Source organism: Phaenicophaeus curvirostris, chromosome 3 (assembly GCF_032191515.1).
Source record: "Phaenicophaeus curvirostris isolate KB17595 chromosome 3, BPBGC_Pcur_1.0, whole genome shotgun sequence".
In the NCBI taxonomy this organism is placed as follows: domain Eukaryota; kingdom Metazoa; phylum Chordata; class Aves; order Cuculiformes; family Cuculidae; genus Phaenicophaeus; species Phaenicophaeus curvirostris.
In genome coordinates, this window is record NC_091394.1 from 10,763,745 (window position 1) to 10,791,034 (window position 27,290).

Sequence of the window (27,290 nt, forward strand, 5' to 3'; positions counted from 1 at the left end):
GCCTGGGTGCTCTAATGCTGCCCCTTTCACTCTCCAGGGACCACGTGTGGAATGGAAATCTGACCGAGCTCTTCTGGGTCACATGGAAATTAGACGTTTGAAACAATTGTAAGGTGGGGGGCATGTGTGTGCATGTGTCTGGGGTTATGTGAACTTGAGATACCCACCTTGACTGGGACAGATGAGGGCAAGAACTTTCACACCACTTGGGTGCCTTATATCCCTCATCAGCATGGACCTCCCAGGCAAGTGGTGCACCCCTTGCTCATGGGTACCAGAGAAGGCAGATTTTGCTATTTCCTGAGCTGCTGCTGCTGCTCCATTGCAAAACTACCTCTTCTGTCATCACTGAAAGCAGTATTGCCTTCTGGGAACTTGGAAGTAATAAGCAATTAATAAAATATATAGAATTATAAACAAATCAAATTGTTATTCTCGTACCTAGAAATGTTTTTATTAAATATTTTAATCTTCTACATGAGGCAAATAATATTGATGGCTTCGTGCAACACAGTGGCATGTAAAGTAAAAAGAATTTACTGTGCAAGAAAAGTCAGTATTAAGTTACCCTTCATATTGGCCACCCGACCAGAACAATTGCACGTGGAGGAGTCGCTTATGGCATGTCAAGCACAGAGCATCACCAGGGAACTGCAAGCCAGTTTCAGACAAGCTGGCTTCAAAACTAGAAGTAGGACAAATAATTTGGCCTGGTGTCCCAATCATTTGCAAATGTGGTTGTTTTGCTTCCAGGATCCAAGCCGTTAACTCTTCATCGTGCATTGCATTGTTAAGTAAACAAGTGTTTACCTGGAAACAACATATAGTTCTATTTTTATGAAAATAAAACTAACTCTGGATTCATAAAAAAAAATATTTTTACTTTTCTCACTAACAAAGCAGCCTTACAAATATTTTACAATAGTTTTATGCTGAATACTTTAAGTTTCCATTAACTGAAGTCTCAGATGTGGAGGTGATAAGGCCCATACGATCATTCTTTTTCTGGCAGCAATTTCTGATGGCTTTGTAGATGGCAAAGGCAGGGATGACCAAGCTAGGCACACCAGCGAGGATTACAATGATAGCATACACCCAACCGGGATATTCAACCTTCTGTGTTTTGGGGAACTCCTCCTGAAAGAGCAAACAATCAAGTTGTAGGAAGTCATGAGAAGCAAATACCTGGATACATGCACACATTCAATAATTCACCAGATCAAAATTAGAATCAATAATGTAATCGGAAACAGTAGCTAGCCCAAATGGCACAATAATTTGACAATTCCAAAGCAGGTTCCAGCTCAAGGGTATCCAGTTTCAGTTGGTTTGGACTTATTTTTACTTAAAAGGAATGGAAAGAAGATGGAGTGAAAGAAGTACAAGTCAAGAAGGACTGGTGGGACTGCTCCTGGCATGCTTCCTGGGCACAAAAGTGTGTGGGGCTGAAGGGGCCTCACAGGATTTAAGGATGGCAACTGGTATAAGGCCAGAGAACAAAAAGGAGAGCGTGACTGTCAGGGAAGAGACTGAGTGATGGAGAAAATTATGTGATCCACATCCTTTCTAATATGCTCTTCTCTGTACCACATGCAGCTTTTTATTCTGCAAGAGGAGGAAAGGAAAAGTAGGTAACACTGCTGCAGTTATAATTTAAATCATACCAATACATTTGGAAGAGGAAAGAAGAAATCTGGATATTAATATTGCTCAATAATTATTTCTGCTGTCAGTGATGAGTAACCAGCACTACCACAGTTCTTTGATTTTAAATGCATACAGAAACAAGTGCAGTATCAAAATGACTTCACAGATTTGGCCCTTTATCAACATAAAAACATGATGACCTTTCCGGCTCTTTCATAATCCCTACTGGGGAAATGAAATCCATTTCAGTCTTGCACGATTACTGGACTAATGTTTTGGTTTTGCCTGCTTTGGAAAAGTTACTCAAGTATCATTATATACCAGCTGCAGGCATCACAGCAGAATTTAACACTTATTTTTCTAAGTATTACTTTTTTATCATTACTTTATGTCTTGAAATAAGCTTTTTTTTACTGGAAAATGTTTCAGTATGAATGAATATAACTGACTCTGACTCTTACATCAAAGAAGAATATATAAAATAATTCTAAGTAAATATTTTGAGTTCATATACTTACATAGTTAGGGTCCCAAACACTGTAAAGCAGTTCTTCATTGACTTTCACCACAAAATAAAAAAAGAAGATAACTAACATAATGAGGGGACTGATAACTCTCCAAGTAATCTGCCAGAAAATATTTGGCTTGTGTCCAATCATGAACTCAATATCTTTGTTAAACCTAGAAATGAAAACAAGAAGTTCAGGACAATGAAAACTGTTCAGGATCAAAGGGTGCCTGCTCATACACAGGGAAGCCCAAAGTACATTTAGCTGGGCTTCCCAGGACAGTGCGAAAAGAGGATTGACAGCAACATCAGAAGTTAGACCTAGGTCATTCAAATTAAGTCAGATATAGTTGCAACTATATTAGAAGTTTTTTAACTCGTAGTTCTCAAAAGTAAGTCAGGAAAACTATTTTTGGAAATGTACTTTCTGCAAGAAGTATATGCATGTGCAAAATAGTTTCAGCACATAAGATTCAATACATATGGACTTCCCCTGCAGCACATGGCACTATTGTTTTACAGGTTTTTTGGTAAGTACCTCAGAGCTGCAAAAAATTAAAAGGAATGGCACAATATTAAAAATGAGTAAAAGCAAATTAGAGTAATTAAAAAACATTAGATTAGATGAATAACATTTGCTTAATTTGGATTTCTACCAGCTTTCTCAGGCTGATTACTGAAAGAATACTTAGCTTTACACATTATTAAGAAAAGAAACAGTCCTTGCATTGAGAGCAATACTGTTTGCATCAGTCTTGAACTAGTTTATGGCCTCTACGTCTGATGCAGCAACGCGTGCACACATGTCTTAAAAGCAATGTTTTAGAAGTTTGGGACTACTACTGCTAGTCCTCTTTTCTGGCTTTCCTGCATGTCCTATGGGGATAAGTCTAGGGAGATTATTCAGTTGGTCCTATGGCTGTGAACAACACAGATTATTCAGTTGAGTCTCAATTGCTATGTAAACTTATTTTATCTTTCATTCCTAACTTCTAAGATTTAGGTATCATTCTTAAAATTACATGGAGCCCCATGTCCTGACTGCAGAGTACATCCAGGTGTAGTTCACGTGAGTGTCATGGATAACACGCATGTTCCCCTTCAAACAGGCGAGCCATTTTTCACCAATGAAATTTTGGTGTGATGCTTTTTTTCCAATCCCTACCCCACTATGGCTTCACTCCATGTTTGTGTCCTGCGAATACTTTTAATTTCACTTTGTAAGATGTTCTGAGATTTTAAAAGGAAGGAAAAGTGATCAATGCAGACTTTTCTGTCCTCTACAAATTAAAATAAGCTTTCTTTCTCTAGGGTACTCCCTCTGCTTGTCTTATTTACCTAAGTTGATTCATGCCTTCTCAGGAAATATAGAAGTTTAAGCATGGGGAAACGAGACACAAGGGCCTTCACCCCATCACCAGGAGTGTCACAGCTGGAGGGTCTGGCAAAGGTTCAAGCAAAGCCTATGGGTGTTAAAGTCCCTGCACTTGTTTTCATACTCTTATGTATTAATTATGAACAGAAAGATGGTGACATTTCTTTTATTACATCTCTAGAGAGATGTTAGGATAATTACTCACTGATACAACTGATAAAGTTCTGAATCTATCAGCTAAGAATGCATCTCAGTAGCCTTGGATTCACATCCTGTTGTAAAACAATATCTGCAGCCTGCATGGAGATCCCTGCTTTTGATAACAACATTCAGCATTCGCTTTAAATGCTCCTGGGTTATACCTGTGTTTTTAACCTTTCATCTCAGTGCCAATGTGCTTGTACTTTGCTTCTGTGAATTAAATAAATGATGCAATTAGCTTGAAGGGGATTTGTTGCAAATGCCACCATATTTAAAATGTAAATATGCCATAGCAGCATTTTGTAACTGTTGCAAATACTTACATCCTGATGCTTGCTTTGAAAATAAATGATTTGCATTCATATTGTTATACTCTAGGTTAATTAAGCTAATGCTTAATATTTTCTTGTAATATCTTGCAGATGTGTTTATTTTAGCTGTTATGGAGCATTACCCATTATAACATATTAATAGAAAAGTGAAAAGTTTTCATATGCAAATAAAAATCCCCACCACACACTTGATGAAGAATCATTTCTCTTTCTTGAGAACTATTTTAGAGACCTAAATCACTAAGCAAGCCTAAACTAACTTTGCATAATTGCAGTGATTTCTGTAACAGAAATTATATGTGGCTGTACCACTAATCAATTTATTCACTAGTTTCTACTAATGTTTAATTTGCATTTAATTGCATTTAATTTTAACTTGTATTTCAGATATTTCATACCTGTCTATTCCATAAATGTAGACAACAGAAAACATCTCAAAAAATGCAATTATTAGCAAAGGAATAGAGCCAGCAAAACCGTCAAATAGAGCCAGCCAGTAATTACCAGACTTCAACACAAAAATGAAAGCGATCAAGTAGGACACCAGGCAAATAAGACCTGTAGGAAAAAGAAAACAAAACAAACAAACAAAAAAACAATAGTATATTGTTAGTATATATATAGACAAATACAGCAAAAGCGAAAAAGGTAAGATATTTTCCTGGTAGCTATAAAGTTTTGTAAGAAACTTAATTCAGTTTCAGCCTAAAGGTAACTGCTTTACTTTTTAATGCTGTTCTGAGAAGGTCTGCTTCTGTGCAGGTAAAATGGCAAAAATCTCATAACTTTGCACAGGTGGGAGTTGCTGCAAACAAAACCGGAGAAGTCTGAGGAGAGATAAGAGGTCCTCTTCCTCCTAGTTGGTGGGGCAATGTTGCACTGAGAGAAATCCTGCTCAGGTGAAGGACTCGGGTCCTCCAGATTCCCAACAGAGACGATGACAATTATCAAGAGCAGGGGAACAGGGAAACCATGGGGTGAGCAGCTATCTGCAGGCTCAGAAGGAATCTCACAATGAGCTGCCCCTTTAGGGGACGTGAGAGAACCTTCAGAAGGTTATCTAAGAGTCTTAGGACCACGCCAGATCAGAAAGTGGAAGAGTGGTGGGTTGAGTTTTCAGCATACAAGTTGTTTCCTGGGGATGTCACTTGTCTCTTAAAAAATCACTTACCAGTAACAACTTCCTTAGGCACTTTGGGGGGTATAAGCTTAAGATCTTGCAAAGGCACAAGCACACCTTCCATATTTCCAAACATAGATGACAAACCCAAGCAGAAAAGCATGATGAAGAAGAGAATGGACCACAAAGGTGAGATAGGCATTTTGGTGATGGCTTCAGTGAAGACAATGAAGGCTAGGCCAGTTCCTTCAACTCCCTGTGGAAGATTTCAGAAGGTCCAAAATTAGGCTCGTCAACATGGTGCAGCACTTAAATTTACATTGGTATTCACTAGACCTGGTGTATGCTATACCATAATGATTCTTTTTTGTTTCCACAATATATTGCTCTTAACGCAGCAATATATTTCCTGTAATGATAATACAGACTCTATTTCATGGAATTTTATGGACACGTGTTTTCATCCATAATTCACCACCTTTGAAACAAAAAAAAAAAAAAGAAAAGATGTACACATTTAATTCTTGTTTGGTGTCCAGGTCAATTCTCTATGTTGTGAGAAACCTACACTGATCAGTACAGGGCTTCCTTATTCTGTTCCCCAGCCTTCCTTTCCCACCGTGGGACAGCTTGAGAGAAATACCTGCTGCTGTTTTTCCAGCTACGTCTGGCCAGCTTAGGAGACTTGTGGATTTAGCTACTAGTCTTACAGATTACTAGTACTCTTCATAGGAATTAAACAGTTCATCTCTTCAAAAGCCAAACAGGATAAAGAAGACAACTGCAATCAGTTTATATAATAAACCCAACAACCTCAGAAGGAAAAGCATTAGGCAATTAAAAAGATTACCATGTGTTCCTATCATATTTATGATATTGATAGAGTCAGAGTGTTAAACTTACATCATTCAGGAAACTTTCCAGATTACAGGTTTCAAACTTCAGGCTTGCAAAAGTTGTTGGATCAGTCATGTTACACAGCTGCTGCATTTGTTCGAAGTTAGCTTGGGTTACATTACCTTCTGGCAAATCAAATGCATTCATCAAAGTAAGAATATTTCTGAAAAAGTGAATACAAGAAATTTGAAAATATTTATTTGTAAGCATCCTCAGTATTCACTTTCATCAGCGAGCAAGTTATTAAGAGCATGACATCTTTTATAAAGATACAAAGAAAGTAATGTTTCTGTTGCTTGAGATCAGATTTTGAAATTGGGAAGTCCAACGGTTTTGTGCATGTATAATTCTTTCTTTTTCCAGGCTGAGTCAGATGCTGTATTTCATGGTGTAGTTGACAGACACTCCAGACACCTGTGCAGAAGTTAGGTGCCCATCTTTGCACTGTAGATTGGGCAACAGTTGCCAGACTTCACAGCTTCTGAGAATGTGTAAGGTATCTGCAGTTATGTATTATGCACTTTTACAGCTGATGTGGGGGAACTTGACTGGAATCCACCAGTCTGGCAGCTCCAGTTGGAAGGGAGTCCAAATTCCTTTGGAAAAACTGGATACCTGTGATGAGACCTAAGTGTTCAAGCTCTCCAGGAGGCAACTTAAATACAGAGCTGACATTCATGCCATATGTTGGCTCAGCAGGCAACAATTATTGTGAATTCTGCTTTCATTTTTCCTTTTGCAGAGTTTCTAGACACTTTTCCAGTGGTTGGAAGAGCTTCATCTAATGAATTAAAATGGGAACAATTTAATTAATTAATTTGAATGATCTCCCAGTGTAGAATACAGAGTCACTAGCAGCACCTGAGGGGCCTAAAATGTGATCCAGCTGTGGCCAGAACTCTTCAGGATTGTCAGAAATGCCTGGTCATGAGGAGCTTTCTTAAAAAAAAAAAAATGGGCAGTGCTTTCAATGGCTCATTGCAAGTGCTCTCCAAGGCAGAACTGCATCGTTTGGCCACCACGTCAGGCACCACAGAGGATTTGACATCAGCCAGAGTAGAAAGAGCAGCAGCAGCAGCCTAGTATCCTTTGATTATTTGTTTGTAAAGAATGCAACATAAGATCCAATTTTTCACAGAAACACTTTTTTGAAACTTGCCTATCTACTTAAGTACATATATTCCTTTAGAACATGTTCCATATCCACTGTTGCAAATAATTAATTTTTCCCATTTACCTCTCAAACTATAGATATTGTAGCATGTTTTAGTGAAATAATGCGTTACTAGCTGTATCTGCCTTTATGTAAATAGAAATTGTTACATAAATCACAGTTACATTTGAAAGAACTCTTTCAAAAAAACCCCACAATAAACATGGAATATCCTTGTTACTTTTTGGAAACTTGATACCTTTTGCATTGCTTATGTGACTCTGTCAAGGAAATAAGACTTCTCGAAAATTTGTCACTCCCTATGTGGTTGAAACCATATGATTTAATTTTTTTAAAGTAATGAGTGGTCTGATACCATGTGGGTCAGGAGCTGTAATTGTTCAAAAATACTAAATCCATTATCATCAAGCTAACAGAGCTGCCTCAGCCAAACACACTCCTGTATATTCTGAGGGGTTTTTCAATAACTTACTTGTCAAAACAGTCATCATATCTTTCTGTGGCTCTGAATCCAATAATGGAGTATATGACCGTTGCTGCATAGATGGATGTGAAACCATTGATCACTGAGATAATCAGGGCATCTTTCTCACAGTTATTGCTGCAATTCAAAGAGAAGAAGAGAATGGATTTCAAACACATTCCCAAAACCTGGCTACCAAGACTAACAAAAAAGCAGTCTACAAATGCTTAGGTACATGAGTAAAATCTCTAAGAATATACAACTGTTACAGATAGATGTAGTGAATTAAAACGTCATGCCTTAAGCAGTTTAATGTGGGAGCAATGCCAAGTACATGGAAGATGAACTGGGACTAAGACAAAGCATGAAGCTGATACCAAGCACATTATAATAAACATTATTAAAAAGACAAGGTGTTTCAAACAAGATACACAGAATAATGAATCTTGAATATGTGAGAAGGCCAGGTAGGAAAAAATGCCTGGGAATAAGAGAATTGGAGATATGGCTGAAAACAGTCAAGAGAGTGTAGAATAGACAAAAACATCGTCTTTGTCTGAATTTGAGAAGCTGAAGAGCTGTATAAAGATCTGCCTGAATGAGAGAAGCCACTAGTATTTTCTTAATTTGATTCCTGTATGCTGTGCTGATTAAAAGAATATGCTTAGAGAAAACTGTGAGGTCTGTATCTCATTCATCAAGACAGTTTAATAGCTGTGCAATCTTCCCCACCCCTTGCTCCATAAGGAATAACTGCCTGGAATAACTGCATTCTATGTCTGGATCTTGGGAAGTAAAACATGAAGAGTGAACAAATATGTCTCCTTCTTTTGGTATTTGACCTACATGTGTTCAGATACACATTGGCATAAGCTGTATCTTAGCTCCTGGGGTGTTCTGCTGCAAGGCGAAAGATTTAGGCCTGAATTTGGAAAGTCAGAAGGGAAAAATGACCAAAAGTTTCCACAGCACTTGATGTTGCAGTAGCCAAGAGTGTTTTGGAACAGTTTTGTTTGGTTGTTGAACAGAAGGTGGTTCAAAATGTCCTCAAGTTTTGGAAATACGATGGAATGTTTTGCTGATGAGGTTGGACAGGCAAGCTATTCCATTGCGAAAGTTGAACTGTTTTGTAGAGATTTCTCTGCTATGGGCACTTGCCAGAGTATCTATGCTAAGATGAAAAAATTGGAGAGCTAGAAGGAGACTCTCACCTGAGAGAAAAGGTAAAGAATCAATATTGAATTAGTTAATGGTTTTATGAGAAGGCTGTAAAGCTCTAGGTATCATATTTCTCTTGAGCAAGTGATGACTATTGAGATTAACTTGATGTTGCCATATTTAATTTTCTGATCACCTTCAAGATGATCAGCCTGTTGAGTCAAGACTTGTGATCTTTCCTCATTTATAGGATTGCAAATAGCTTTCTAGTTTTTAGAATGCGTTGAAATTCCTTGGTGTACTCTTGTATTATTTTTTTCAACATAAATTGAGATTCTCAATAACAGGCTCGATAAAAAATATTTCTTCCTTCAGAGAAAATGTTCACATTCCTCTCAGGTAAGGAGTGAAATCCTGATTGCAATGAAACCTCATAGTATTTCCTGAGGTGTTTATAATCCCAAACCATCTGGGTGCAGAGACGCTTGCACCCGGCCCAGCTGGGGCTGAATGTCAGGTTGTGTAACACCACAGTGTCACATTATGGAATTTTCATGTTTTTTTCCCATGTATTCATGGAAATGTCATGACTTTCTGCACTTTCCTTCTTAAGTTATGAATGACTGAGGACTGAAGGAACATGGCATGGTGCCACAGCCCTGCATGTTGGAAAAACATGAGGACACCGCTCCTTTTCTTTGAGTCTTTTGGGGAGATGTAGAACGTTCTCAGCCCTGCTCCTGACAGTTGTGGCAACACTGGCTTGGACCTAAAGTGGTGCTTGTCACCTCACACTGAGAGTTGCAGGCACCAAAAGCTCCTCATGAACTTCAAAAAAAATCTCAAAACAAGAATGGTGGTGAGGAATTACAACAGTGACTGAAATGCTGCTGTGGTGTGGTCAAACCTGAGCCAAGACTGAAACACAGATTTCTGAATGCATGAAAAAAACAGATAAACAAATCTTAATTTGGAGACATTTATCAAAAATACTACGTTTAGAGAAAGCCACACAGTTTGTATTTCAAGACGACAGTGTTGAAGAGAATGCCACCAAGAGGAACTGGTTGTTGCTCCAGTATTTTGGAGGGATGATTTTAGAATATAGCACCATGTCTTAATTTGCTGACAGAGTCATTGCCTGGGTGATGGGAGCTTGTACTCCACCTCTCCCCTGGCCCCACCAAAAATATAAAGGAAAGAATTGAATTAAAATTTCAAAACTCGTAGATGTATCTTCTAATATCTAAGCTAAAGATTTAAACTGTGGTCTATAAATTGCTTTGGGACATGTGTTCCACCTAGCTCCAACAGTGTGGAGACAAAGGGCAACACTGTGCATTGATCACTCTCACAAAGAAAGCTCCTGCTCATCAGCTGGTGGAGGGCAGCCAGTCCTCTTCTTTCTAGCCTGCGCTGCCATGACTTTCTGCAGGAAATCACCAGGACTGAGACCTGAAATCTTAGCTCAGGAGAGCCCTGATCAGTGAGAGATGTGCCTTACATGGCTGAGGGGATGGTGTCCTGATCCCAGGTGCTTACGGTGCAACAATAGGGCAGAGTTGGAAAAGCTTCATTTGAAAGAATTAAATGTTAATATAAAATCTGGCTTTTGCCTGGCTACTTACTGAACAGAGTTGTAACTGGAGAATGAAATGAGTCCTCCAAAGGCCAGAGAGAAAGAATAAAACACCTGTGCACCTGCATCCAGCCATGTCACCGGGTTAGCCAGCTCGGTAACCTGAGGCATCAGACACACAGCTTTAAGCATATACAACATTCCTCTTCAGACTGAATATGAAGGATTTAAAACAATAATTAAAACAAGAATATTAACCATGAAGAATTCGCCATTTTTTAAGAAAGTTAACAAATAGGTCACTATTTCTAGCAAACTTTTTTTCCCCCAGATGAAAAGCAATCTGTAGGTTTTCTACAAGAATTTTAAAAATTGATTAACTTTCTATACCTGACAGCTGCCACAACTGTTTCCAGAGTAGATATTTATTATTTAGCAGCAATAACGACCTTTCGGAGGTTTTATGGAAAATGAAACCCCTTTTAATTTTGTTTACGATCCGTCATCTAGTTAAACCAGTTAAACTTAGGTCTTTTGTCCATGCAGCCATACTGATTAGATGGGTTCTACTCCCACCTGCATGATTTGTGCTTTGAAGTTAGACTTGTCCTTAACTAGAATATAGGAAAAGAAAGCAAGCTCCCTTATGGCAACCCTATTGCATTGTTGCGTGATGATCTTTCCTATTTTAATAACAGATTTTGATTGGTGGTGGAGGGAGAGAGAGAGTGTGTATGCATATCTGTATTATACACCTGATGAAAAGGATTCACCTCACGGAATTAAGATTTTAAAGGTGTCTGAGGGATAGTTAGAAAAGCACCAATGGAGAGGGCTAGTTTTCAATCAATTGTTAATTACGGAGATAACTACACCGTGTTTCACAAAGGGAGGAACTATGCAGTGACTTACATTAGGGGTGAAGAGATACACAATTCCATTGGTTGATCCTTTCAGCGTCAAACCACGGATTAGAAAAATGGTGAGCACCAGGTATGGAAGAGTTGATGTTACATACACGGCCTGCACAAGAAGCATGTAAGTAAAACACTTGCAAATAAAAATAGCACTGCAGGTCAGAAAAGATGGGAATAAGTAAGTTACTGTGAGTAACAAACAGTAACAGCAAGTGTCAAATGAGTCATAACTAACATGCTACAGAAAACTATGTTCAAGGGAAACAGTACACGCGGGACCTTTTCATAATAAACATTTCTACAGTTATAGTGGTCTATTTAAGACAAATTTTCATCGGTAAAATCCAACTCAGGTCATTCAAAAGTAGCACAAAAAATAATCTAGACCCTGAGATCAGGTTGATCCTGCTGATGCAAGGATGGGCCCTTAGGGCTTCTCTGGGAAGCAGAACACTGGTCACCCTTTCAGAGAGATAGAATTACAAACTAGCACAAAATCAAACAAGTCTATACAAGTATGTTTTGAAAAGAACATCAATAGCAAAAAAGACATAGTCTTTTTAGGTGAAGGAAACTCCATATAATTCAACTTCCTTCTTCAATAAGCAACCTCACTAGTAACACTCAAAATTTTAGACATGGTTTTACTCAGGATACACTTTCTACACTATGATTAAGTCTATATGAATGAGGAATCACAGCAGTATAATGAATATTTTCTCATAAAAAAAAAAGAATAGTGTACCTTTCCTGTTGTTTCGATGCCTCTAATTACGCACACGTACAGTACACCCCATGCACATGTTAAACATAACAAAAGCCACCACTGTATTGTGCCAGAATCATCAATGGAAGTGGAGATGTTTAATGTTTCTCTGTACCAGAAGTAATCTACAGGAGAGCTCTTGGCACACTCTTCTATGTAATCTGTAACCACAAAATGATTGTCATTCTCTATGTCTTTTACTTACCTGAAAAAAGGAAGTTAAATAATAAACACCAGTGTTCTCAATTATACCACCTAATGCCAACAAATTTCAGATTCTTGGAGGCTGGTTTCATGGGAAAGTGAGATACTTAACAGAGAATTTTTAACAGGGATTTTAATACAGATTTTATTGTTATTTCTATTTCTTCAACCATGCAGAAAAAATCTTTGAAGCTCACTTAAAGACTCTTCTATCTTTATAATTTTCCTTGTGAGGTTAGAAACTTCTTGTGCCAAGGACAGCGTGGAGAGTATTTCTGAACATAAATGTATATTGCATGGAATACTTTTTTTTCGTAGAAGAAAAACAATCAGGCAGAGGTTTTCTAATGACTGTACACTTCCTATCTCATCTTAAAAGAAAAGCCAAATGACTACAGGCTTTCCACATGCCTCCTGCTCTTTCTTGCCTGTTTCCTGCAGCCAGGTGGCTCTTCCTCTCCCACATCTCCTTTCAGATCAGCAATACTTCATCTTTCTGTTTTGTGGGGCATTGTTCAAGGTCTTCGTAGCTCAGGGAGGATTCTCAGCTCCCTGCAATGCACTGACCTGTGCAGTATTCTGCCCTGCCTGCTTTTATATGAGGCTTTTTATACAAGGGAAGGGAAGGGAAGGGAAGGGAAGGGAAGGGAAGGGAAGGGAAGGGAAGGGAAGGGAAGGGAAGGGAAGGGAAGGGAAGGGAAGGGAAGGGAAGGGAAGGGAAGGGAAGGGAAGGGAAGGGAAGGGAAGGGAAGGGAAGGGAAGGGAAGGGAAGGGAAGGGAAGGGAAGGGAAGGGAAGGGAAGGGAAGGGAAGGGAAGGGAAGGGAAGGGAAGGGAAGGGAAGGGAAGGGAAGGGAAGGGAAGGGAAGGGAAGGGAAGGGAAGGGAAGGGAAGGGAAGGGAAGGGAAGGGAAGGGAAGGGAAGGGAAGGGAAGGGAAGGGAAGGGAAGGGAAGGGAAGGGAAGGGAAGGGAAGGGAAGGGAAGGGAAGGGAAGGGAAGGGAAGGGAAGGGAAGGGAAGGGAAGGGAAGGGAAGGGAAGGGAAGAGAAGAGAAGAGAAGAGAAGAGAAGAGAAGAGAAGAGAAGAGAAGAGAAGAGAAGAGAAGAGAAGAGAAGAGAAGAGAAGAGAAGAGAAGAGAAGAGAAGAGAAGAGAAGAGAAGAGAAGAGAGCTCCCCAAAGACCTGTTCGCTGATCCACCAGAAAAACCTGCTTTATACAGCTGTGTGCAGGGCTGACAACAGAAAACAAAGCTGGTGTCACCAAGCAGTCTTCAAGGAGCTGTAGACTGAGATATGCAAATGTTTCATATGGATTATGCTAAATTTTTATCCATTCCAATGTGCTAACACAGGGCTGTTGATGAAGAGATGGATGAAATGTATTAACTAAATCTGGAAATTGTTAATGTTTACATTAGACTTGCACTTTGTGAGTATTCTGTATGTGGACACTTCTATCAAAATCAGCCCAGAAGTTTCATCTAAAAAGTCAAAATTTGTCCTAAAGATTAAGGGTTGATCCCATTTTAGATAGTGAGAATTTTCACAAAATACGAGTATTAAAAAAGTACAATGTCCTTGACAAAACTGCCATGCCTTGCTGTTGTTTTACAGAAAGAGGCTCAGTTAGTCTAATTGCTACAACTAGAAAAATGTGCTAGGCAACAAAATACAATATTTCCTAAAATATACCTGTTCTGTTGTAATTGAGAGGACAGCTACTCCAAGGCAGTGGCTCTTGAAAGGAGTTGAAGAAATACCACATTACCCAGGCAATAATAGTATTATAGTATAAACCCACCAGGAAGGATACAAACATTGCTGCTATGCCTAAAAAGAAAAATAAAATCAGAACACAATGTAAGTGCCAATAGTTTTTGTCTTCAAGACATATCAAAATATATGCTACAAACCTAAACCTTTTCCTAGCCTTCTTCTCATGGCTTATAGCCTTTCCCTCCTCCTGTCTTTGTTTTGGATATAGGCTTAATCACTGTTACTTAAAGGTTGGACCACTAAGTCCTATATAGACGTATAGCCTAAAGCTACTCTGAGACTGAAGCTGACACCAATTTAGAAGCCAGCATCATGGGTGGACTAACTCACTACAGACACTACACAGTCCTGTTCACAGTCTTGTCCACTGATATCTAGGGAGTTTGGGATGCTGGGCACATGTAAAGCTCAACTGACCCAGGATTTTACCTAAATGAGACCCAGATTTTCTTCCCCTTCCACAACGTCACTGCACAGGTCAGCAGATCCGTTTGGCTAATCTTTGTTGTATGGGATGAATACCTGCCAGGAGGCATAGTATGTGAAAAGATGCAGGATTCAAGCTCGTAGCTCTCCTCCTTCCCCAAGTAATCATCCTCTGATGACTTCTCTGGCAAACAGTAAATGCTAATGATTAGCTCCTGAGGGTTCTGAAGAAGTTTGAAAAATTCCGGATGCAATGAATGAATATCTTTTGTAAATTATTTACAGATGCAGTGGATGCCAACGTAAGTCTTAACTGGCTGTGTTTCTTCCCTTTCAAGTGTGTGGTATTCACAGAACAGCTGAGGTGGGAAGGGACCTTTGGAGGTCATCTTGTCCAATACCCTGCTCAAGCAGAGCCACCTACAGCTGGTTGCCCCAGACCGTGTCCAGGCAGATTTTGAATATCGCTAAGGATGGAGACTCCACAGCCTCTCTGGGCAATTTGTGCCAGTGTTTGGTCACCCTCCCAGTGTTTCTTATGGCAAACCAGAAAAAAATCCTCAAGTTTTGCTTTTAAGATTATCAGTTCAAAGACTTCTGCTTTCTCAGGTGGCCTTTTGTATCCTCTTCAGACTTACCAACCCCTTTCAAGGTAGGGTGGATAGAGCTCCAGACACCCACACTGCCTTTCCTAAGCCTTTGACCGATAGCAAATTCAAGATGAAGCAGGGGGATACCCTCCAGGACCAGCAAAATCAGGAAAGGGATCATGAAGGCTCCTGAAATGGATAAGAAAAAAAAAAAAGTTGTTTCCCACAAGTGAAGTAATACTATAAAGCACAAACTTGAGTTGAGGGGGCCTTTGAAACCGCAAGCAAGTTAAAAGCATACTTATGGAAACCCTCTTCCAGTTTCTCAACAATGCTTTTGACTGATTACCCAGGGACTTCATTAAATACATGCTTCAGGTTAGAATTCTTATTCTTATAAACAGAAGTTTTACACTCCCAAGGTTAAACTTTGAAGAAGACACCTTTGGATTGCAAGTAGAGGAAAGGTGGTTACTTTCCTGAAATTACTTCTTTTTTTCTGTAAAAGATTATTTTTTTATAATTGTGAATCATGCAAATTATGTGAAGTAATTGAAAGAACTAAGCAAGACGTCTTGAAAGGCAGAAGCCTGGGGCTGTCTGTATAAAATAAACAATAACTTCCTGGCAACTGAGTTCAACAACTTTTACGTTTGAGTAGAATGGGTCTGAAGTTCAGGTTTCAAATCTTGTGAATTATGACAAAGCTGGTTAGCATCGGACAAGTTTTTTAAATTAATATTTTCCTGAATAAAGTGGAGATAACATATAATCACAGTGGAATACCAAAGTGCAGAGTCAAGTGCTTGAAAACTGCTACGTATTTCAAATATATTTATCTGTCATCACAAAAAGTTTTTCACTTCCTAGTCATAGGCAGTAAATAATCTAAGTGCATTAAAATAAAAGCAAAACTGTATATGAACATTTCCGGTTTGGGTATTTGCTGACATCTTCCTCACGTATGCAGTGAAAATCAGAGAAGTTGTTGTGGTCTAACCCAGCAATGAGCTAAATACCACAGACACGTTTGCTGCCTCCCATCCTCCCTTCCCAGAGCAATGAGAAAGAAAACTGAGAAAAGTAAAACTTCTGAGTTGAGATAAAGGAAGTTTAGTAGGACAGAAAAGGAAACTAATAATCATAATGATGATAAAAGAATATACAATACAAGGGATGCACAATACAGTTGATCAGCACCTGCAGACCGATGCCCAGCTGGTCCCAAGCTGTGGTGTTCGCCAGCCAACTCCCCCCAGTTTATCTGCTGAGCATGGTGTCATACGGCATGGAATATCCCTTTGGCCAGTTTGGGTCAGCTGGCCTGGCTGTGCCCTCTCCCAGCTTTTTGTGTGCTTCCTTTCTTGCTGGCAGAGCATGAGAAGCTGAGAAGTCCTTGACTTAGCATAAGCAGTGCTCAGCAACAACTAAAACATCAGCGTGTCATCAACATTATTCTCATCCTAAATCCAGACCACAGCACCATACTGGCTACTATGAAGAAAACTAACTTTATTCTAGATGAAAGCAGGGTACAAGTGAAAGAGGAAACCTGAAGAATGGAAACTGTAGTTTCAAATTCAAGGCAGTTGAATGTGTTTTGGAAGAGTTAAACTGTGTGCTTTTCTGCTCAGTGAGTTATCTTTTTCACATTGTCTACACTAGAGCTTTAGAAATGATCATTACTGCAAAGTCTTCATGTTCTACATTCATCAATAAAGTGTGTTGAAAACAATATTTTTGTATCAAGTGGCTGGTGTGATAATGGAGTTGTTCAGCTATGCTTTTTTGCTTTCCACTTCTATGAAATTCATGTAATGCAAGTTACTCACTCATCTTTCACTGACATTTTTGAGATTTACTAATCCAAATCAGAGTTTTCAATACATAAAACACTAGTCAAAACACTGAGCACTTTGAAAATCCACATGCCACATATCACATTGACTGACTGATCAATGATGCACCAGAAAATATACTCTTTGTTGAAGCCAGCTGCCACAGATAACTGTATAGAAACAATATTCTCAGGACTTCATTAAAGCAGGTCATTTAGCAGCACAAAAACTTCTTACTAAAAATGTAACACTTTTCAAAATCAGTGTAACTCATCTGGTATGAATTAAGAACTATTACTGTAAAACAGAGACTGACAAACTGAAGGGGCTTCGAAGGAGACACAGAAGAACAACTGACTTTGGATGTATTTTTCATTAGTGAAAAACTCAAGGACTTACTATGAACTATTATTTGTAGAGAAGTTTGCTAAACTTCCAGCTCTGCTGACTCTTCGCCTCTTTCTGTCAGTCTTTCACCTTGGGAAATGAGTAATCATCACCAAGGAGGACAGTATACCTTTGGTTTTCTCCCCACTTCTCACCTCTCAGCTACATTCCTCCTTCCAGAGACCATGTAGTCCTTGCAGGAATAAAAGCCCTGCACTAGTAGGGAGCAGCCCTCTGTTAGATCTAGGAACCTCAAGATTGTATTCTTCCACCTTGGAGGAAAGTGGCTATTTTGTAATGCCAGAAAGGAATGAAGGACAGTGGTCCCCACTAGATTTGATAGACTGAACTCCTGTAGTTGCAAATCCTAGTTTAGAGCTGTGGTCTTTGCTGGGATGTCATTACAAACGGTATCGGTGCTAAACAAATCACTTGCTGACTTGTGTCTTTCTGAATATATATTTCCACATCATAAACGTGTGAAACATATAGGGTGTATTTCAATGTTAGAGAGACTAGGGTTACTTCCAAAACTAGGCTCTTCCACCTCTGTATTCCTACCCCTCCAGGTATTTCTATGAAACTGCTGACAGCAGGAGCTCTGTCCTTTCAATTTCTCTATCCGTGCTGGCACACGGACTGGCATCCATATAAGCATCCCTCTTTGTCTGATTAGACATTGTACATGCAGATTTGTCTTCAAAGAGTTTGTACTCTGATACCTGACCCTATTTCTGCATGTAACACTTTGCCCAGCTGTTTTATTCTTGTTTTCATAGAAAACAGGATTTTTGCAGTGTATGCAATTAGTACCACCTCACCGTGGAGAACCATCTCCCTAATGATGATAACTTCCTTCCTACACAGGAGAGTCAAGGCGACAATCTCCAAACACCAGATCTCTGGCCTTTCACGGAGACAAAGTTACTCATTAATGCACAGAGCTACAAGCAGCTAGAAATATGTCCCATGCTCCAACCTCATGTCAGGCTTGCACGCACTTTCCCTCCTGTTACACGCTGTCCAGGGGCTCTCATGAGAGTAAAACAAGATAAGGACAAGATAGTTGTGTTTATACCAGCAATTTTTAATTCCAGAGCATTGTCTCTGTTTTAAGCCCAAGACACCTCCCAGGAGTCTGAAACCTGACCCTACAGAGGACATATGGCTGCTCCATATGTATCTTTTCTTTTTATGTCCTCTTTTGGATGCCAGATAGGTCTCTGCTGTACCACAATCTCATTTCTCTCTGGCAAAGCCCTTCATCGGCAATGGTAATAGTCAACTCCAGAAGATGTATCTGTACAGCTATCTGATCAAAATACTCCTTACGTGCACTTACTTTTGTAAGTCCTTGTCAACCATTGAAACTCAGCTTGCAGTGATTTTAGATCATCTCTTGAAACTTCAGAATGGGCTGGCAGTCAGTTCTGCTAAGGTGCATTGCTTAACCACCCTTCCCCTTAGTGGAGACACATCACTTTTTTTTCATTGGGTCACAGTAAGGTCGCTTAAGGACTTCATCAGGTATTCTTGCCCTCCTGGTCAAAGACCTTGTCGTCTAAGGAAACACACAGCCTTTATAATCCTTTCAATCTATGACCCCTTGTTTTTTATCATATCTGTCAAGAATTATTTTTTTTTTCAGTAGTTAGTTACTATTTCTTTTAACAGAAGGGAAGGAAGATCAGATCATTGCCTATGAAGCATTAGAAGCATTTACTTCAAAAAGCGTTCAAAAGTAATCTCAACATTTCACTTTCCATAGAAAATGGTCTGATTGATATTCTCTTTTGGGATCCGTTTTTTCCATGCTTGAGATACTCTTGTAGGCCTCAAATGCAAAGTTATTCTCCACTCACACAGCTCCTGAAGTCAGAGTAGACATCATGTCTCACTCTCCAACAAGGCAAGATGCAGCAATAGCACTGCCCCTACACTCTCCTTGTGGACAATACAAGGCACAAAATTTGCTTCAAGGCTCTCAGAACTGAACAATCTTCCATGGTGACAGGACATGCCATGTGCCTTCTATCAAATCCAACAGATTTCCAGAGGTGTCGAGATATGTACAGAACAATTTTTATTAATATGTTATAGAAGAAGTCTTTAAGCATGACATATCTTTGACAGAGCAGTCAGATAAAGGGACTCCATGACCTTCCCTGCACAGTGAGTAAAAAGGGAAAGGATGCCTTTTGCTAAGACATCTATCACATGATAAAGTTATGCTGTCCAACTGCATGCTCACAGCTCCCAAGCTTCCTCGCTACCTTGGAATCACCAAGAAATAAATTTCAGGTTCTGGGCTGGACACAGATGGAGAAGGTAGGGTTCTGTTCATCCCCTTCGTTATCACAGACATAAAGTAAATTTTCAAGAGAAATTAAACGGGAGTTCTCAATTATGTATGCCACTTTTTTTCTCTTTCTTGTTTTTTTTTTCCTCATTCCAGGATTCAATTCTAACAGCCAGCTCAGAAATCCAACTCTTCTCTGTTTTCCATTTCTCTCAGTTTCTCTCCAACCTTTCTAAAAGAAGCTATAATGGAAAAAATAAGTGACAATGATTCTGTGAAGCTGCTCTAGGTGACAACAAAAATCAATGCATTTTAAGCTATCAGTTTTATGAACCTAACAAATAAAACAATGATCAAAAAATTAATGCTATGTAGATATATCTTAAAAAAGAGTAATCTTTCCAGTTTGAAACCCTTATAGCTGAGCTATTAGATTTTCATCCTGTTTCAGTACTGTATTTCAGAACTTATATTCTGTTTGAACATAAGTATAGCTACTACTCTCTCTTTAATCTAAGAGTTCCTAATGTGAAATTGAAAAAAATATTGCTTTCACATAATTCCTCATAAAAGAGAGACAGACAGGCTTCAGGCAGAGATGTTTTTCTATGCTTAGATTTCATCTGCAGTGAGGGTACCAGTACTAATGAGGAACCACTGATGTCATTACTGTCACTTTGTTCAGTGTGGCACGCACAGAGATGAAAAAATTCTTCCTCATACAGTGGCCAGGTTTACTGCAGATGTATACAAGCTGTAGCCTTACAGACCTTTTTTATATCAATTGTTTGAACATTAAATATACATTCTCTTTTTTATAATACTCATCAAGGATGAAACCAAAATGTTTAACAGTTGATTAAATGACATGTTGGTCAATAAAGATTAAACAAGAGCTTTGTCTAATGTCAGAGACAGCTGTCAAATTAAAGGAAATTTCAGTCTCACTAAGCTGGTGAAAGTACCAAGGCAAACACTGTAGGTTTTACATTGTGTATATGTTGAATCTAATTTGTCTGGGGCAATGATGTATTTTAAAACTTTTAAGGTGAGAGAAGGATAAAATGTTCTTTACTGTACTAAATTTTCCTGGGGTGAATATTCCATTTTAAAAAATATAAGCTCATAAGCTATGACAACAAAAGTAAGTAAACTATGTAATCACTGATTTATTTTGGTAAATTTGGGTATCACAGTTTTGAAACACTATCATAGTGTTGTGTATTGGAAGAAGCAGACCTCAAGTAATTCCAGATTTTCTTCTGAATATAAGAGTTCTCTATACAACTTAGTGTTCTTAACTATCTTCACTACAGTGAGTTTGCAGAGAAAAAAATCACTTTCCTTGAAGTCCAAGTACTACAAGGGTAAATTTTATACCTCATTATAGTCTGTTTATGTTTCACAAGGGATATAAAATGTGCAAACACTGTTTCACAGAGTTGATGGTCATCCAGCCTCATTTGGGAGTGTCCTTGCTGAAATATTTACTACAACCCTGCTACAAAACCTCACCCATGCCAAAAGACTCCCAATGTTCATCCATATAACTCATATTTCATAAAGAAAGAAGTTAAGACAGCAAAGCCAGCCCTCAGAAATTAGAAACAATTTGCATGAGGTTGTCTATGTAACTTTGATTCCGCATGCATCATATGAGACAACCTCTAATTGTGTGATCACATTGGACTTTTTCTCATCCTCTGCAGATATTTACTGTGTGGCAAATAGCTGGATTTTTTTCTGTCTCTTAGTGCATGACCATAATCCACCAACATGTTCAAAGTGAGCTTTAAGACTCTATAAAATATTCATGTCAGAGAATGAGAAGCAGCATAACCCACATTTCCAGTGAAATCTGCACCCAGGATTCAGAGAAGACATATCTTGAAGACACAAAGCATAAAGATACACATGTCCAGTGCCATTGATGGTAAATGCACTGGATAGACTTGCAGAAAATAGAGCTTCCTCCGCACACTCCTGAGTGTTGTGTGAACTATGTATTAGTTAACTTGGAAGAAGATGCATAACTTTGCAGAGATCCCCTTCTCTGTTACAGAGGCACATCTGTGTCCCTGAGAGGGACACACAAATGAAAAGATGAATAAATCATCTTGGTCACCACATTGAGTGGTAAAGAATAAGGTGAAACTTGTCCAAAATGTCTAGCAAATGTGAATTTCCAACTGGATGTAGCTGAAGCCAGACTTAAGAGTGTCTGTGTAGTCAAAGATGATGCAAAGTGCTGCATCTATTGAGTGCTTGCTATCCTGTGAGTAGGGCTGATGGGGAACTAGACATGCGGAAGCCAGAAAATCCCATGAGGCAGAAAATGCCTCAACACCAAAATATCTTCAAAAGTAAGAACTTTACAATCTGTCCTTAAAATACAGATGCTCAAATTCACACAAATTCAAAGCCATTGAGGCAAAGAACAGCAAAAGCCTTTTTTTTTTCCTTATTGAGGGGAGAAGTTGAAGCACAGGCACTGTAATGAGAAGGTGGCAGTGGTGGCAGGAGCTGGATTTAATCTTACCAGGAGAGGGTGAGGTGCAGTGTACAGCAGGTAGGGAGGAGGGATTGCACAACACCTTTCTATTCTTAGGTGTATAAAGTCGAGGAGTCTTTTCTAGGCAGTCACGAGAAGGCATTTGTGCTCGCTATTATGTATTGATACAAATTACAGCATTTAGTGTTATGCAGAAGATTTGATAGAGAAAGTAGTGAAGTCTGGCTACAGGGACATATAGCTGTACAGTAGCCATAAGCCTAGATCCAGCTACATCGTTCCTTTGCTATCTGCTACCTTTCAACTTCTGCATTAAAGTTGAATGAGAGCCCCAGGGAAGACAGAAACCAGGGATAACTGTTGTTAACGTTCCTGAGTAAGGACAAGCCATGTGATGATGTAAAAGAAAAACAATTGCTGCCAAAGGATAAAATACAGTACTGTCACACACACATAAGCGATTCATAAATCTTCACTGACATCAATCAGAAAACTATGATCCACACCAAGTTCTTTGCGTTTGTTGCATGTTCATTTTTCAGCTGTGTTTCATACAGCTAGAACATGAGGGAAAGGAAAGATAGTTGGAAAAGCAGGAAAGTGCCTATAAATCAACACTGGAAAACAGGGATGCCCATTTTCTATGACTAAGAAGAAGCCTAAGAGTGCCATGAATTTTGGAGATACCCATCCACTTCAAATTAAAATTTTCACACGTGGAAAGGTGTTTATTCTGTGTATGTCTTGCAAATTTTTTGTTACAAGAGGTGGCTGTGCCACAAATGACCTTCAGTTTGTACTGCAGACTCTGAACACCAGCCTACATTAGAACAATCTCAATGTTAAGAGCATCTCTTCTTGCAAGTGAGTCATCTGTCATTAAACGTCCTTGAGTTTGTGCCAGCAACTCCCCACAGAGCCCTTCTTGGTCCCTAATCTAAGCAGGAGGAGCAATTTTTAAACATGCCACTGTGTACATTTAATGAAAACTAATTTTTATGCTGTACTTCAAGCCAAAAGTTGTCTTTTGAGATTAAACATCACAGAGGAACAAACACTTTTTACATGTAGCCCAGCATGAAATGCAGATAACAAATAGATTGTGGGCAGAATAGCCTCTCAGAAAATGAGAAATTTATGTTGCCCTATAATATTTAAGCAATGGTTCAGCTTGAGATCAGATTTAAAAACACAGAGAAAAGCCATGAAACAAAATTTTTAAATGGTCATTTTGTTCTAACCTGAACCCTAAAGAGCTGCAGTAAGTTATATGCTAAACAACAGACATTTGGATTTTAAGTGACTTAGTAACACCAACTGCTAAACCATATTCTTAACATGAACCACTTTCACACTGTTACTCCTACCATAAATCACATACACACTGACCCTACAGCTGACACACAGATCAGTCCAAAAACTAATGAAAACATTGTTATGAAAAGGTTATTTGGGAACATAACCAGAATCATACTCACAAGTAGTGTATTAATATTTTAAACGTATATTATACATATGCATGTTTGTAAAGTAACAATAATTTTAGATTGAGAAAATACACTTGACAGCACAAGACTGATGTGATCAGTCCTGTGTCCTGAAATACAAACTGTCCCTTCCTTTCCTTCATTCACTAACATAACTTCATAACCTGTAAAATAATCTTTTATATTAGACAGTCTACTAGAGGTGAACTTCACCATTCTTATAGGAACTGACCAGGTCCTAGCACATTCTGTTATTTCTTTCCGAAAGGAGAGATTATACCTAGTTTACAGCCAAAGTTATTTAAGATATATTGAATACATACCTCCTCCATGGCTCTGACAGAGATATGGAAACCGCCACACGTTTCCTAAGCCCACACAAAACCCTACGCACGTCAGCATGTACTGAGCCTTGTTATCCCATTTTGGTCTGGAGTCTGCCTCTTCTTTCTCAAGGACCTCAAGTTCTGCATGGGAAGGTATCCTGTCCTCCAGGCCAGGATTGGGCAACTGTAGCTTCACCATATTTCAAATTCCCTGACTGAAAATGCTGCCCCAGTGAGGAGATGATGAAACAGGCAGCTAGTTAGAAATCTGGACAAAAAGAGAACATCTATTTGCTGTCTTCAGCTATATATAGTGAACCTTTGGCACTAAACTTGAAAGTGCAGGCTTGTGGTAAAAAGAAGCGTCAGCAAATCGTTCGATTGACCAAGTCAGCTCTGACACTTATTAATGCTTTATCTGTCAAGGTTTTATGGAACAGTCTGTTCATCTAGTAGAAGACATTGATTTCAGCTAATGTAATTCAGGAGATAATTTGGCCATAAACTGTAATCACCTATAATGCTATGAAAAACCCCCTGCCACTCCTGTGTTTAAACTCACTTAAATACATGTATAGCCCTAGCAAATATGGAGTAGGAAGATTCCACTGGCCTCAGAATGAATATACAGGCTTCACATTATTTTTTATCAGAAAGACAAACTGCTTGTGAATCCCCATCATTTTCAGCTCCCATTGTGTAGGCTTAGAATATTGCATGATTCATAATAATTACCAAAACATGCTCTTTCTTCCCTGTATGAGACCTTACTGTACTAAATGCTCTGACAAAAAGAATGGAGAATGAAAGGGACTGTAAAATCTGACCTTTAAAATCATAAGCATAATCTGCTTAACCTAACACCTCTAATCATTATAGAACAAGGTCTGAAGAATATAACATCTTTTAAATGGCTTGAAATTCAGGGTCCCTTCACCTGTTCAATGACCTTACGATATGCTGGTCAAAAATAAAAAAGAGACACTGGTTAACAAATATCACAGATATTACTGACATCCTCAGTCTTTCAGTATAATCATAACAAGACTGTTCCATTTGTACCTCAGTGTTATCAAAAGGCAAATATTTGACATTGAAAACTATATATAAAATCTAACACAATATATGCCATAAGAAAGAATTCTGCAGGCTAAGCCCTACAGGCTCATTGCATACAATGACACTGGGTGGTCAAAACAAAGAACTAGAAGGGCTCTTGTAAGTCCAGCTCCTGCCAAAGAAGGTGAGCACATCACAGCATCCCTTTGCAACTTTATCACTTTGATTCAAAATTTATTTTTCTTTTCACTCCTTATTTCTAAAAGGCTGGTCTAGTATTTCAGTTCTCTTATGCCCCAAGAAGGCTGTTTAATATAATTTGAACAGAAAAGTTATAAAAGGAAGTCTTCATCCTTGATGTGGACAACTGCATACTGTAGCCCAGACAAATTTTTCCTGTGCCTTGTAATCATATGTTACTGCTACTTCCCTAACTTGACTTGAAATATCACCATCCATCTGCAAAGCAATAGCATTTGCCTTTTTCTTAACCCCTTCAGTTCTGTGGATGAGCTGTCTCCTGAATTACCCCTGTGTCAACACCTTTCTTCTCCCCTGACAGTTCCAATTAAGGATTTCCTAGCTTGCAGCAGAATTTCTTTTTCTAAGTTATCATATTTTGAATTTCACAGTTTCTGCTACCCATGTACATTGAGCTACCCAGTTATTCCTGAATGATACATTTTCCACATTCACAGTACTTCTGAGGTTGTGTCACTAACATGCTACTATTTTTTTGTCCCTACTTAACGTGTCCCATGACTGTCCCTAAGCTGGTCCTTGAGGAACTGCGTTAGTAACCTCCCCTTAGACAACCATTTCTGCTTCCAGTACAGCTGACCACCATCATCATATCTTTACCAAGTTCTTTGTTCATGTTATATCTACTTAGCTCAGATAATACATCTAGTTGTGTGGTCAAGTGGCAACTGTTCTACTGAAGTCCAAAAAAACTATATTTACTGTACATCCCTCATCTAGAAAAATCAATTTTCACTTATAAGTGGCAATAAAGAACTTCTGAATTGCAGCTCTTCAGGTTCCAGTTTCACAGAAGAACATTGACCTATTGGTCAACACCAAGAAACCTCATGGTGCAGGAGCTTGCAGTTCATCTGCAGTATCATCCTGCCTCCTGAATCACTTGGAGATAATCCTAGTAGGGAATATGAGGCAGTAATAAATAGCAGACAGAAGACAAATAGGAAAACCCAACATCCTCCCCATAATATTTCTACATTCCCTGACTTGTAGACTTTAGTTTTAAATCCTTGCACAGTCATATGTAGACTTTCAACTGATGGAGAATCTCTTTCAACAACAGAATCACATCATGATTACACACTCTCCACACAACATAGCTTACAGCTACAACCTAATGACTCTTCATAATCAGAAATCTTTGACAATCAAAGTTCGGTATGGGAACCTAAAACAGCATGTTTTTCTTTAAGCACAGAGCGAGCTGACATGGAAGGAATTAATGTAGCTTCATTTGGGAATCAAATTATATGAGGAAAAATTGCTAGGATATGAAATAAATCCGCACTTGTGTTAGGATGATCTGGAAATTCCTCTCTGCTAAGTTTCATGTGCAAGCAGTTTCCGTCGGGATCAACAAAAAATACATTCCAAATTGCTTTTCACGGAATAAATCCAAAATGTCTTTCCAGAGAAGTTTATCTTACTTGGTTAATGCCAGGTTCCAGTGGTTGTTAGCTGTATATCCCTTGTAAATATTTGCGGAAGCAAATATGCTGGTACAGCCTCTAGCTCGAATTTCTTTATCAGTGTAATTGCATAGCTAATGATCTTGGAAGGCACAGTGCCTTTCTCTGAACGACCTGTGGTAGCAATGAATGACACCAGCTCACACTTGATCGCAATGGCACGAAGGGGTTGTCTATATTGCCACCCTGTGGACTTGAACAAAGAAATTGGCACTGCTCTGCAGGAGTCACAGTCACTTGCTTATTCTGCAGAGCCCTTTCCTTTGCTCTAAGGTAACTTCTCCTTCAGGTTACACAAGGCTTAGGTTTGATACATCCCACAGAGCCTGTTATGGCTAATAACATGTTATGGCTAATAAACATCTATGAAACCAATCCTTTCACAATACAGGCTGCTAAAAAGAATTAAAAGGAACAAGTTATGAACATCATGTCTGCTGTATTTCATCTAGAACTGAACTAACACTGATGTCCATGTGCACTTTCCTCCCCTATATCTTCTAGAAATAGGCACTATCTCTAT

The 27,290-nt window shown here is 38.9% G+C and overlaps 1 protein-coding gene across 1 annotated transcript; it reads right to left on the bottom strand.

Annotated features, from left to right (window-relative positions):
• Positions 1–428: 428 nt before the first annotated feature.
• Positions 429–24,266, bottom strand: SLC6A19 (solute carrier family 6 member 19). The gene is made up of 12 exons (XM_069853364.1): positions 23,976–24,266; positions 15,178–15,318; positions 14,030–14,167; positions 12,117–12,298; positions 11,367–11,477; positions 10,504–10,616; positions 7,727–7,855; positions 6,087–6,243; positions 5,235–5,439; positions 4,462–4,621; positions 2,166–2,328; positions 429–1,137 (listed from the first exon to the last, which is right to left on the bottom strand). The coding sequence occupies exons 1-12, from the start codon at positions 24,175–24,177 to the stop codon at positions 928–930; spliced, it is 1,911 nt and encodes a 636-aa protein (XP_069709465.1). The 5' UTR covers positions 24,178–24,266; the 3' UTR covers positions 429–927.
• Between the last annotated feature and the right edge of the window lie 3,024 nt (positions 24,267–27,290).